The following is a 12,608-nucleotide window of genomic DNA, read 5'->3' as shown; positions in this document are numbered from 1 at the left end:
ATCTCTGGTTGAAAGGCTCATTATGGTTAAATAAAGTTGTGGTTAAATGTTGTAGATGTACATGTTGTGATTCTTACATCTTTTGTGAGCCGGATATTTTTACAGAAAAATAATGTGTTCTTTATTTAGTGTTTTTACTATTTTGTTGAAGCACATTAGCCAAGATACTAGTTAGTTATGGGACAATAAGTAGAGTGAGGAAGTTTCTCTTGTGGAATTTGGTTTAGAATTCAAAAAAGATTAGCATTAATAGGATTATTTAGAGTGACAAGAGAGAATCATTCAAAATGGTAAACGTCACTTACGGAGCTAAAAAAAAAACCTTACGTAGATATCTTTCCATCTAGAAAGTGATTGAAAAACAAATCTAGTAATGTTAGGTGCAACAACTTTAAATCATCACAAAGAAAAAGTGGACTGAAAAAGAATAATATAAAGGAGGTTTCATGATTTGGTTGAGAAGAATATATATATTTATTTTATTTTTTATTTTGTTATACCAAACAAAGATTTAAATTTATTTATTTTTTAAAAAAGGAAAAATGTCTAGTTGAAGACTCTTTCTTGCAAATTTCAACAATAACTTATTAAGGTAAAAAAATAACACACATGAAATTGAAATGTATCTTCATATGTCATCACTAAATAGAAGTGGTTGGTTAGTAATACATTCATCTCTTACAACAAATATTTGTCCAATTATAGTAAATTAATATGTAGTCAAATTTCAGCAGTAACTTATCAAAGGAAAAAAAAATCTATCACACATTCAATGTATCTTCATATATAATGTGATCTTATTATCCATGAACATATTAAACAATATAATAAAGAAATAAAATTTGTAAATATCGATATTGTACTTCAAGTAGACTATGATATTGTTTGTATTCATAATTTATTTTTCACAATTTTAATAAAGTAATGACGAGTAAATAAATAAAATTTAAAGAGGATACAATGGGAATCTGTATATCTATTATTAAAAGTCAAGAGAGAAAACAACTTTATGTATTTAATTATCTTAGAGTCAATTAACTAATTGTATGTTAATATGATGGTTAGGTGAAGAAAACATATTATAATGGTATATTATATGAGGAAAATATGAAGAAAGAAAATGCTTGACAATTGTCTTGTTCAGTAAAGCAGCCAGTAAACCAACTAATTTCCCACATGTTAAGTGGCCTACTCTCCACTTTTTTTAGTGGACCTTGTGCTTCACTAACTTTTTTTACAAATTATATTATTCTTTTACCAAAAGCATTAATTTTTAATCCAAAAAGTAAACACAAAAAAATAGTTAAAAAAACAAAAAAGATAATAACTATACATACCACCAACTCACATATACAGGAAGCAACTGTGCACATGGAAGAAGGAAAAGGAGCGACCCACTACTACTTCGTTCAGTCAAGAACGTGAGATAAAAAATAATATTACTAGTAATTAACAGTTTCAAAATTAATTTTTTAAAATTGAATAAGGTTTAAAATACATTTCTTAAACAAAAATAACTACTTATAAGTTTTAGCTTTCATAAAATGTAAAATTAATTAGTAACCTGAAAAATAAGTGCGATTCTATGAAAAAATTCTTAGATGTTCAAAATTTGTTTAAATTTCCAAAGGTCATACTCCCTTCGTCCACTTTTATTTGTTATGTTGCACTTTTCAAAAGTCAATTTGACTAATTTTCCGAGTTAAATTAGATTACATTAATTTGATATTTTAAACAAAAAAAATTAGATATTAAAAAATTATATGAAAAGTACTATAAATTGCATTTTTTTAATTATCAATATGATAAAAAATACATCGTAAATTGTTAGTCAAAGTTTTTATAGTTTGATTCTAAAAAGGGAAATTATGACAATTAAAAGTGGACAGAGATAATATTAATTATTGGGGTGAAATGAGAAAAAATTAATAATTCTATCTTTATTTAGTAAGTGATAAAATAATATGAGACAAATATTTTTAATAAGATATCCATCTTAATTATATATGCATATTTAGCAAAAAAATTCAACAAAGTCGTGTCACGTGACATCCCTTTGGCCTTACTAGATCCGCCCCTGGTAAGAATCTGTGTCAAGCATCAAATTGTAGCTTAAGTGATAACGTGTGGATCAAGTTGATAACAGGCCATTTCAAAATCAAAGGTGGATTTGCTAAGATATTTGAGGATAGTTTTTAATTTTTTAAATTTTTTCTTATTTAGAGGTTTGTATTTGGTAGTTGTCACTGATTGTGGAGTGTATTTCAAGTTTTTTCCTTTTTTTCAAAAGGTGATTGTATGTCTAGCTTTTTGCCCTAAAGGCTGAAATTCACATCGGAAGAGCTAAACCCGAGAAGGGACACTTTTATGTTTTTTGTAATGGAGGAGATATATACTTCATCTATCTCCATTTATATGATTACTTTTCTTTTTAATCAGTAACAAAAATAATAACACATTTCTATATTTAATAACAATTTAAGCTTTAAAATAAACTGGAACAGAAAGAGTACTCAACATTTGAATAAAAGAACTATTGAGTTTAGGTGAACCACTACTAGAAAGAAAAAAAAAACTAGCTATATAATTTATCCATCCATAAATAGATCCTAGCTAAATTTTCTTAGAATCCGTCCACTAATTTATAACTAAATGAGATTAGCATAAATTATTTTTTTTGTTAACTACAAAATTTTATGTGTCATTAATTTCTCTTTGTTTTTTTAAGTGGGGTATACTTTCGCCTTTGCATATGGCTACCAATAGAATGCCACTATGCAATTGAAAAAAAACAAAACAAAAACAAAAACGAATGAGAAGCAGACACATTAATAATTCAACCAATATTCCCACCAAGAAATCAATGATGACCAATCTTTGACAAAACAACAATTCTTGGTTTGATACTTATAAAAGGGTACTCTAACCCCATTATACATCATCTTGAGGCCTAACAAAACACTCCAAAACATCAACTCTTAACTCATATTTCTTGTTCATCTCTAAGGCTTTTTCAGCCATGGGATCCACAGCAAATATCCAGTTACCAACACAATCCGAAGACGAAGAGCGTAATTGCACGTACGCCATGCAACTACTCTCATCGTCAGTGCTTCCCTTCGTGTTGCACTCAACGATCCAGTTGGATGTTTTTGAGATACTCGCAAAAGATAAAGCCACTAAACTATCTGCTTTAGAAATTGTGTCTCACATGCCTAACTGTAAGAACTCTGATGCCGCTACCATGCTAGACCGGATGCTTTATGTCCTAGCTAGTTATTCTTTACTCGATTGCTCTGTTGTTGAGGAGGGAAATGGGGTGACGGAAAGGTGTTATGGTCTGTCGGGAGTGGGGAAATTTTTTGTACGTGATCAAGATGGTGCATCCATGGGGCCATTGTTGGCTTTGCTTCAAGATAAAGTATTCATTAACAGCTGGTCAGTTTTGTCTTTTTACTGCAGCAATCTTACCCTTTTTTTTTTATCACAAGACTCTTAAATTTCAACCAAATTTTTATCATGTCAATTGTATGTGGTCCATCCTAGTATAACCAAACAAATTCAGAATATATTAGAGCTTTTGTGTCGAACCATCCAGTATCCAAAACTCACTAGGCCGACTAATTCAAATCCATGATGCCTAGGGCCTATTACAGAGTGAATGGCTCCATTTCCTAGCTCGAATTGGAGATTTCTAATTAAGTGTGAAGTGATCTCATATATATGATACAAAGTTAACACTAACTTAGAGAAATAATGAGACTAATGGAATTTGTGAGTTAATTACAATGATCATGTTAACAAATACATCATTCAAGTTAGCATATAAATTGCTAAGAGAACACTTTTGCATGAGCCTATGTCCACTCAATTGCCAAAGATCACGGGTACAATATAATTTCAAGAAATTGATGGATATAGTTAGGGTATATATGTTGCCAATCTCGAACTCGTGGAATTACACTGAATATATTGTTATTACTGCTAGATGGTTGGGAATTAATTGCTTCCATATGAGACTGAGGCGTAATTATAGTTGTTGTATTTCTGACCCTCTCTATCTAATTTAAATTACAGGTTTGAACTAAAAGATGCAGTACTTGAAGGTGGAGTTCCATTTGACAGGGTGCATGGTGTACATGCATTTGAATATCCAAAATTGGACCCAAAGTTCAATGATGTTTTCAACAAGGCAATGATCAACCACACAACTGTTGTCATGAAAAAAATACTTGAAAATTACAAAGGTTTTGAGAATCTCAAAACTTTGGTTGATGTTGGAGGTGGTCTCGGAGTTAATCTCAAGATGATTACATCTAAATACCCCACAATTAAGGGCACTAATTTTGATTTGCCTCATGTTGTTCAACATGCACCTTCCTATCTTGGTACCTTAATTCTCTAATTTTTGTTTTATTGTTTACTTTGATACTTTAGTTCAATGTTAGAGATTTAAATTACAAACCAATGGGTCGTTTGGTTTGCCAATAAGTTATAATACGAAGTTTAAATAATAACGAGATTATTTAATCGATGGATTTTCTAAAATGGTAGAGCTCTGTCAATTCCTAACATGAACTGAATTTGTAATGATAAATATTGCAGGGGTGGATCATGTTGGGGGAGATATGTTTGAAAGTGTTCCACAAGGAGATGCTATTTTTATGAAGGTAATGTCCAAATCTTTTGCAGAGGCAGTATTTATGTACCGTGCATATATTTGGCTTACATGTCGAAAGTTTTCTCTAATTTCTTAGATTTCATGTTCAGTCAAACACCTTCAAGAAACTTTATTTTGTACCTCACATAACCGATGCAAGTTATGTAAGGCATCTTTTTGTTTCACAAATTAGCAGACCCAAATCCAAATACTTTTGGGTTGACCAATTTGTGAAATAAAAAAGAAGTCTCATACAATTTGTGTCAGCTAGAACTTAACTACTTGCATAGTCTTGCATTCCTGTTCTTCACCAATGGTATCTATAACCTGTGATTAACAAGGACATTCTGTGTTTATTGATGAAAAGTGGATCCTTCATGACTGGAGTGATGGTCACTGCCTCAAATTGCTGAAGAACTGCCATAAAGCTCTACCGGACAACGGAAAGGTGATTGTTGTGGAGGCCAATCTGCCAGTGAAACCTGATACTGATACCACAGTTGTTGGAGTTTCACAATGTGATTTGATCATGATGGTTCAGAATCCGGGAGGCAAAGAGCGTTCTGAACAGGAGTTTCGGGCATTGGCAAGTGAAGCTGGATTCAAAGGCGTTAACCTAATATGTTGTGTCTGTAATTTTTGGATCATGGAATTTTACAAGTAGATTTCCACAACCTACTTGGCTCTTATGATTATGTATTTTTATGGCACTCTGGGACTGGAATTTGTAACTTAGCCCAGCTTGAATGTTTGACATTGATTCCTAATAATATTTATATTACTACTTGTTTGTTTCTCTAGTTTGAGAGGATGTCATTGTAACTTTTGTCCAAATTTCATTGATATCCTAGTATTCCTAATAAGTAATATTTATATATTCCTCAGTTCCATTTGATGTGATACCTTCATTTTTAGTTCGTTTAACACTTTTTTTTTGTATTTGGAAATAGAAATGCCATGATATGTTTAAGACTACGAATACTAAAAATCTTATTATTTCTTCTTAAACTTTGTGCCCGAAACACGTACTTCACTTAATATGAAATGGATGGAGTAATGGTATAGAAAGTCTCCACATCCACATACAGGCAGTTGGGACTAAAATGGCAACTTACTCTAGTATGATTAAAGTTTTTATGGCGGTTATTTCTGGACTGATCGCGTCCAATCCGAACCTGTCAATTGTACTAATCCATACGGTGCTGTCTAATTAGTAAAGGTTTGGTTTATAGTTAAGAAGCATTACAAGAACAGAGGAAGTACGATCAAAGAAAAGTTTTTCTTATATTTTTGTTTGAAAGGGTAACTTAAGCTTTTCTTATATATTTTATAAAAGGGTAACTTAGTAGTTTTTCTTATATCTGCCAACCATCATATAAACACTTGTTGAAGACACAATTCAGTAAATAAGAGTGTGCTATCTCAAACCATTAAGACATTTAGTTGAGATGATCGCACAATTCAACATAGTATCAGAGTAAGCAGAGGTTCTATGTTTGAGTCTCCCACTAACTATTATCAAAAAGAATTTGCTTTGCCAATGAAAAAGAAAAAGACATGCACATGAGGGGTATATGAAAGACATAAGTTAGTAAACGCTTTAAAGACATAACTTGTTCTCCACACTCGTGGGGAAGAAGAAGCTAAATGAATATATCTACGAGTTAATGATGTTTCTTGTTCATAGTTTTGTGGCAGACACTCCAACTAATTCCAATAAACTTATGCGTTCACAATGCAATTGTGTTTTGGCTCAAGAACAAAGATCCAAAAAATTGACTTATGTATGGAAACAGGATTACATGGTTGCTGCAGAATTTTGCATTTAGCTAGTACTGTTTTGCTGCCAATTCAGGAGAGAACATGCAGAAACATGATTTGGATTTACAAGTTTGTTTTTCTGTTTGGTAAACAAATTGATAGAAGATTTATGATTATGTATATGGGTTCTAGATTCTGAGGTGGATGTGTGGGCATAATAGAAAATAAGATTAGGAATCAAGATATCCGAGAAACAGTGAGAGTGGCTTCCTTGGTGGCGGTGGACAAGATGAGGGAATGTTGAGATGGTTTTGGTATATGAAGAGAAGTATATATGTCATAGTGAGGAGGTGTGAGAGGTTGGCATTGGTGGGTGTTCGGAGAGGTAGAGGTTGATCGAAGAAATATTGGGGGAGGTGATTAAAAAGGACATGACGCATCTTGAGCTTACTGAGGACATGACCTTAGATAAGAGGGTTTGGAGGTCGCAGATTAGAATAGAAAGTTAGTTGGTAGTTGAGCATTCTCTTTCTTCCCTATGGGATAGGCTAGGTGGTCGTATCTCCTACTTTCTTACCAATAGTACTAACACTATTCTCGTAGTTTCTTGTTCTTCGATTGTTGTTACCACCTATGTTTCTTGTGGTTCAGTATCACATCATTTCGTTGTTGTTACTATTCTTTTTTTTTCATGTATGCTATTTACTGTTGTCCATGTCACATTATTTCATTATTGTTACTACTTTCATTTTCATATTTCCTTTTTCAAACTGCTTTGAGATGCTTTAGGAAACCACCGCTCTATCTCTACGAGATACGAGTAAGGTCTAGGTACACTCTATCCTACCCTACCCTACCCAGACCATATTTGTGGGATTACACTGGATATATTGTTGTTGTTGGGTTCTAGATTCTAATATTTTTAAGTTACTGGGAGTAATTTGTACAAATTCAATTAACTTTAGAAACAAACATAGAGTTTGAGCCAAAGTTACTGGGTTCAGCCGAGCCCGTAGTCAACAATCTCCCTGCTAGGATGAGGCATTGCCTCTTAACGATTTGAATGTATAGCTATTGACTAAATAACCATAGTAACATGTTTTATTGTCCAAGTTCTTTTAAGCCATTGAATTACCAAAGATATGGATTTACTTGAAAGCATTGATATACATTAACTTCCAACTGCTAATGAAAACATACTGAAGGTGAGGAAATGAAAAGACAATATACAGATAAGCACATAATATAGACATAGTTCAGTTGGATTTTATTCTGTTAGAATAAAAAGATAGCAAAAGAACGAAGCAGAGTTTACATTTTGAAGAGCAAAGCTGCAAGATTGCTCAACTGAAATCTATTTTGATCATGTCTCTGCAGCAGCATCGGGACTCTGTTTCCGTTTAGCTGCTCCCAAGAATATCCTTGTACAATTCCTTGATCTTTACTATCAAAGCTTCTCTGTTAGCAGCAAAAGGTAATAAGCAGAGAGGTAAGGTAGGATGAACACAAAGGAATGAATAATAAACTTAGCTTCCACTAGTCCATATACAAAGAAACGGAAATTACCTGTCGGGTTTGAAGATCAAGTTCTTGTAGGCAAACCACTGCAGAGGAAGGGAAGATCCCCCAAAAACGTGTAAATGAGTTCAAGATAACATGGTGATCGATTAAAAGCTTAACCAAAGAAGCATTGATGAAATATGATGCTAATGCCTATGCAATATGGTTCAAAGAAAGGATTTAACTTAAGTGTAACGTTTATTTTTTACCCTATCAGTGTAATTATTGGTTATAGAGCATTCAGGTTACAACATACAGAGTAGTGGCTAAGAGTGAAAATATTTCAACTTACACCGGTGTAACCAATTCCTACAAGCTCAAGAACACCAGGAATCAAAGGAAGCCTGTCAATTGCCTGCCACAATTAAGCAAGTCCCTTTGTCAAGTTTGTTATAGTTTGCAACACCTGAACTAAAATGGAACTAAAAAAGTGCTAAGTTAGCAATTAGTAGCAGTACCGAGATCACTCCAGTGGAGCTCCAAAGCAGAATAAATGCAGCAACACCCAATGAACTGACTGCATACTTATCATCAACTTTGTCCCACTAAAAGAAGAAATCAGATAGGTATCAATATTCAGGGGGGAGAAAATCAAGAAACAAGTAAAGTTGAAAAAGCTAGTAGTACGTATTATGTCCTTACAACTTCTTGAATTTTTTGGACAAGCTCTGATGGTAGCTCAGTGGTTGCTGTTTCAGCTGTGGCCTCTGCTGTGGCAACTTCTCCAGTTGATGTAGCCATTGCGGCCACATTCCTTGCAATCTTTCTACCTGCATCACAGCACATCCACGTCAAGGAAATTACAAAGGTATGAAAGAATTTGAACATCCAACGTAAAACCTTAAGGCAATGAGTGAGTGGAGTAGCCAACATTCTCTAACAAAAGACACTATTAACTTTTTAGTATAAACTACAAGTTACTTCGTCCAATCTAATTTATACATTCTTTCTGAATGCTTGATCCAGTCTGTTTCTTTACGACATTTACAATTTCAAACTAACTTTTGTTATAAATTGTCCTATAATACAACATGAACAAAACATTTTAAACTATGTTATCAATGGAGCAGCCCATACAACAGAGAAGCTACTTCCTTATTATAGGATTGGAAGATCCTCCGGCTATTGCATAGCAGGTAATTGAACTAGCACTCTCTTCCTGGTCTATCAGATTAACTAGTTTTAAGATAATTGACTGTCTACTATCTATGTCATGCCTTGGCCAGTGAATATTATTTGCAAATCAATGTTCGTTTGTCCATCATTTCAACTTTAAGAAGAAATGGTTCAACATAACCAGTGGTGTTATAATGTTACTTACAGTAAGCAGTGGTTCTGGCAGCACGGCTTTGAACGGCCGGCGGCGGCGGAAGGGTGGGTAGTGTCACACATTGCGACGATGCCACGGCAGCGGACTGACGAGTTGTCTTGCCGTCGACGAGGGTCGATGAAGAAGAGAGAGAAAGTGAAGGGGAAGTTGTAGAGGCCATTTGCTTCTCACTTAATTGAAAATCAAAAACTCCCAAAATAAAAAAAAATAGTAAACAAGATTTCTTTTCCTGATGAGTACCAAATAAATGGCTAATTTTTGAATTTTAAGAAGAAAATATTACGTATATATTTTCTGAAAAAATAAAATTTGGGATATTTTGAAAAATATTTATTGTCAATAGTGAAATGTAAGATTTCTTGGAGCTCTCAAAAGTATTAAGAGCCACCCATTTATGCCTTTGTGGGATGAACCCTATCATCATCTGCTTTGGATAGGGAATTTATGGTGCTATTTCATTGGACATTTGGGTTTTCTTAAATGTACTTGTTTGATATTATTTCTATTTAGATTTTTTTTTTTTAAAAAAAAAAAGATAATGAGATTTTGCTTAATTACGAAACATAGTTTGTACGCATAATAATAGTGAACGTGTATTAGTGTCTATACAATATCTATGTAATAGAATATGACCTAATTCATGTGCATAATAAATTAATAATAGTGAACTACACTATGTTCGTGTACATAACAAGTGTATTCGCACGTATATAATATATTTGTAGCGAATATATTGTATTCACAAGCATAATAATAATAAAGTACATTGTATTTATATGTATGATAAGTATATCTACACATCTATAATATTGAAAAAATTACATAATTAGTCATACTTCACTACTATATATACTATAATTATTTATACTTTTAAAATATTATGTATATTACTACTAATTAAGAGTTTTTTTACGTATCTTACACTTAGAAACATGTATTTTTGCTACCAGATACACAAAAATAAGGAGAGACGAGTGAGATTGAAGAGGAAGGCGAGCGAAATTCGGAAGTATCACATATACATGAGAATCACATTAGAACACACTAGACACATGTATCTATATGTATCTGAAGTGATTCACATATATCTGGTATGTAAGATACATGAGAGAGTGACGAGCAAGATGAAAGAAAGGCGAGTGAAATTTGCTATCTATTTTCTGTTATAAATACAAGAGCCACGAGGCAACAACATCTATCTTTTGAAGTAAGAATTTGAATTCAATCTTTAAGATTTTAATATTGAACCTATTATATTTTTAAAATTATAAATTTACACCTACTATTTGTTACAATTTTACTTATAAAAATAACTAAATTCATGAATCAAAATAATGAATTCAGAAGTGTTGAAAAAGAAACAAACTAACCCTCCAACATTTCAATAGCATAATAAACTTTAAAAAAAAAAGAGTAGACTTATTAAAGAAAAGCTCACTTTAATTTGTAAAAAGAAGAAGAAGAGGCACTAATTGAAACTTTGCTTACAAATTAAAGGGTGGCTGGAATGAGAACATACAACTATGATTACAACATTGCAACTTTTGATATAAGAAGAAACAAATCTCCAAGTTCATAGTACACACTTAAGTCTCTTTTATTCTCAAATAAAAAAAAAAACTTCATAAATCAAGTTGACAATCTGGAGAACCAAGCAAAGGAACTTGACCCATAAATCCCTTTCTGTACCCAACCAACATGTCACATTTGACATAAACTTCATAGTGTTTAGTCTTTACAATTCCAGCTTTATATCTCATTTTCCCCATAAGAACTAGTCTCAATCCCACAACTCCATAAACTTCATCTATCAGTAATCCATTTGCTACTTCCACCGACACAGGTACCGATGCACCTCTTATCAACGGCGATAATATCACCGTGCTTTTTGTTTTCTGAAATTAAATACGTCCAAAATTAACTCATGGTTCTGTGCGAGCCTTGGCTGCGGATTTATTCACGGTATATATATATATACACAATGATTATATGCAAATATACAATAATTATATGGGCGAAAACAACTTGTATTCCCTCCGTCACAATAAAAAGTAAAGTCTTATTTATTTTGGTAAATTTTGTATCAAGTCAAACTCAGACAAATAAATTGAAACGAATAGAGTATGTGAATTTTACCTGAAATAAAGGTGGAAGCACCACTGGAGGTGTAATTGCTTGACCCTTGTAGTAAACAATAGCTGAAAATTGGCCATAATCTAATCTAACTCTCCTATTTGGATTTCTTGCCAACACTGTGAATTGCATGGTGGTTGACATATAAGGAGGGGATGTTACATTTAAATCATATATGGCAGCACCAACTAGACTAAAATTTGGCTTGTGGGGTCTATGAACTAGCCATAATATGAGCACAACAAGGCCAGCCAAGATGACTAAAATTAACAAGAAAGTGCACAAAGTTTTGGCTGGACTTCTTGTAGGTGATGATGGATATTTTCTTGGATCATTAGAGGATGGTAAAGGAGAAGGTTTTTGAGGATAACCAACACTTTCATTTTGAATCTTTTGTTGGTCATAATCACTCATTTTGTCTTAATTAATTTTCTCTACAAATTAATTAGTTCCACTTAGAACTTGCTTGATGCTTCTTAAGTCGATGTTCACCTGTATATAAGTTTTACATATCGAAAAAGAAAGTAAATTCTCCCAATTAATATAAGCACTAACTAGTAACTAGTAGAAGAAGATTTTATAAAAAAAAAAAAAAAAGCTCACCTCAAAATTTCTTCTAGCTAATCTTGTATACTTGCCTTAATTTTCTTTTCTTTTGCTCCAAACATTAAGTCATTTGTGCTTTTTTAATTCGATGTTGACCTGTTATATAAAGTTAGATACGTGAAAAGAAAAAGAAAAAGACCTCATTAATGTAACCACAAGAAAAGAAAGAAAACTATAAGAGAGGCTTACATGAACAATAAAATGATCAAGTGTAATTAAAACCAACAAGTAGATTATTTAACAAAGTGTTTGAATTGTTAAGTGAGTGATAGTGGTGAGAAAAGGTGGAATAAAAAGATAGAATCTATGAAAGAAAAAAAAGAAGGGAATAAGGTTCTCTCTTTGCTAGTTGTTTTCAATGCAAATTCTTTTGTTTTTTGTTACTTTAGCTTAGGAAGAAGATTCTTGGCTAGTAGCTGCCGACTAATATGTAATTTTGTGTTATGTGTAACGGTGGAGTCTTATGATGTGATGACACCTAGAAAATGGAATTGCTATACATTTGTCACCATTTTTGCTACTTAGTTTCATGACATTTGGTTTTGGAGTTGCCGTGGA

At 32.7% G+C, this 12,608-nt stretch overlaps 3 protein-coding genes across 3 annotated transcripts; 1 reads left to right on the top strand and 2 right to left on the bottom strand.

Moving 5' to 3' along the window:
• Positions 1-2,758: 2,758 nt before the first annotated feature.
• LOC125864991 (caffeic acid 3-O-methyltransferase-like) lies at positions 2,759-5,478 on the top strand. The gene is made up of 4 exons (XM_049545142.1): positions 2,759-3,438; positions 4,078-4,388; positions 4,606-4,670; positions 5,028-5,478. The coding sequence occupies exons 1-4, from the start codon at positions 3,020-3,022 to the stop codon at positions 5,322-5,324; spliced, it is 1,092 nt and encodes a 363-aa protein (XP_049401099.1). The 5' UTR covers positions 2,759-3,019; the 3' UTR covers positions 5,325-5,478.
• A 2,149-nt stretch (positions 5,479-7,627) lies between these two features.
• Positions 7,628-9,704, bottom strand: LOC125865013 (protein CURVATURE THYLAKOID 1B, chloroplastic). Its single transcript, XM_049545164.1, has 6 exons — positions 9,303-9,704; positions 8,624-8,751; positions 8,440-8,526; positions 8,274-8,336; positions 7,988-8,025; positions 7,628-7,879 (listed from the first exon to the last, which is right to left on the bottom strand). Exons 1-6 carry the CDS (start codon positions 9,469-9,471, stop codon positions 7,822-7,824), a joined length of 543 nt encoding a protein of 180 aa, XP_049401121.1. The 5' UTR covers positions 9,472-9,704; the 3' UTR covers positions 7,628-7,821.
• Positions 9,705-10,755: 1,051 nt separating this feature from the next.
• Positions 10,756-12,208, bottom strand: LOC125865004 (NDR1/HIN1-like protein 1). Its single transcript, XM_049545155.1, has 3 exons — positions 12,048-12,208; positions 11,448-11,936; positions 10,756-11,206 (listed from the first exon to the last, which is right to left on the bottom strand). Exons 2-3 carry the CDS (start codon positions 11,856-11,858, stop codon positions 10,934-10,936), a joined length of 684 nt encoding a protein of 227 aa, XP_049401112.1. The 5' UTR covers positions 11,859-11,936; positions 12,048-12,208; the 3' UTR covers positions 10,756-10,933.
• Positions 12,209-12,608: the final 400 nt, after the last annotated feature.

The sequence above is a fragment of the Solanum stenotomum genome, chromosome 5 (assembly GCF_019186545.1).
Source record: "Solanum stenotomum isolate F172 chromosome 5, ASM1918654v1, whole genome shotgun sequence".
Taxonomy (NCBI): Eukaryota; Viridiplantae; Streptophyta; class Magnoliopsida; order Solanales; family Solanaceae; genus Solanum; species Solanum stenotomum.
Note: the sequence above shows the minus strand (reverse complement) of the source record. Positions and strands in the feature narration are given on the sequence as shown.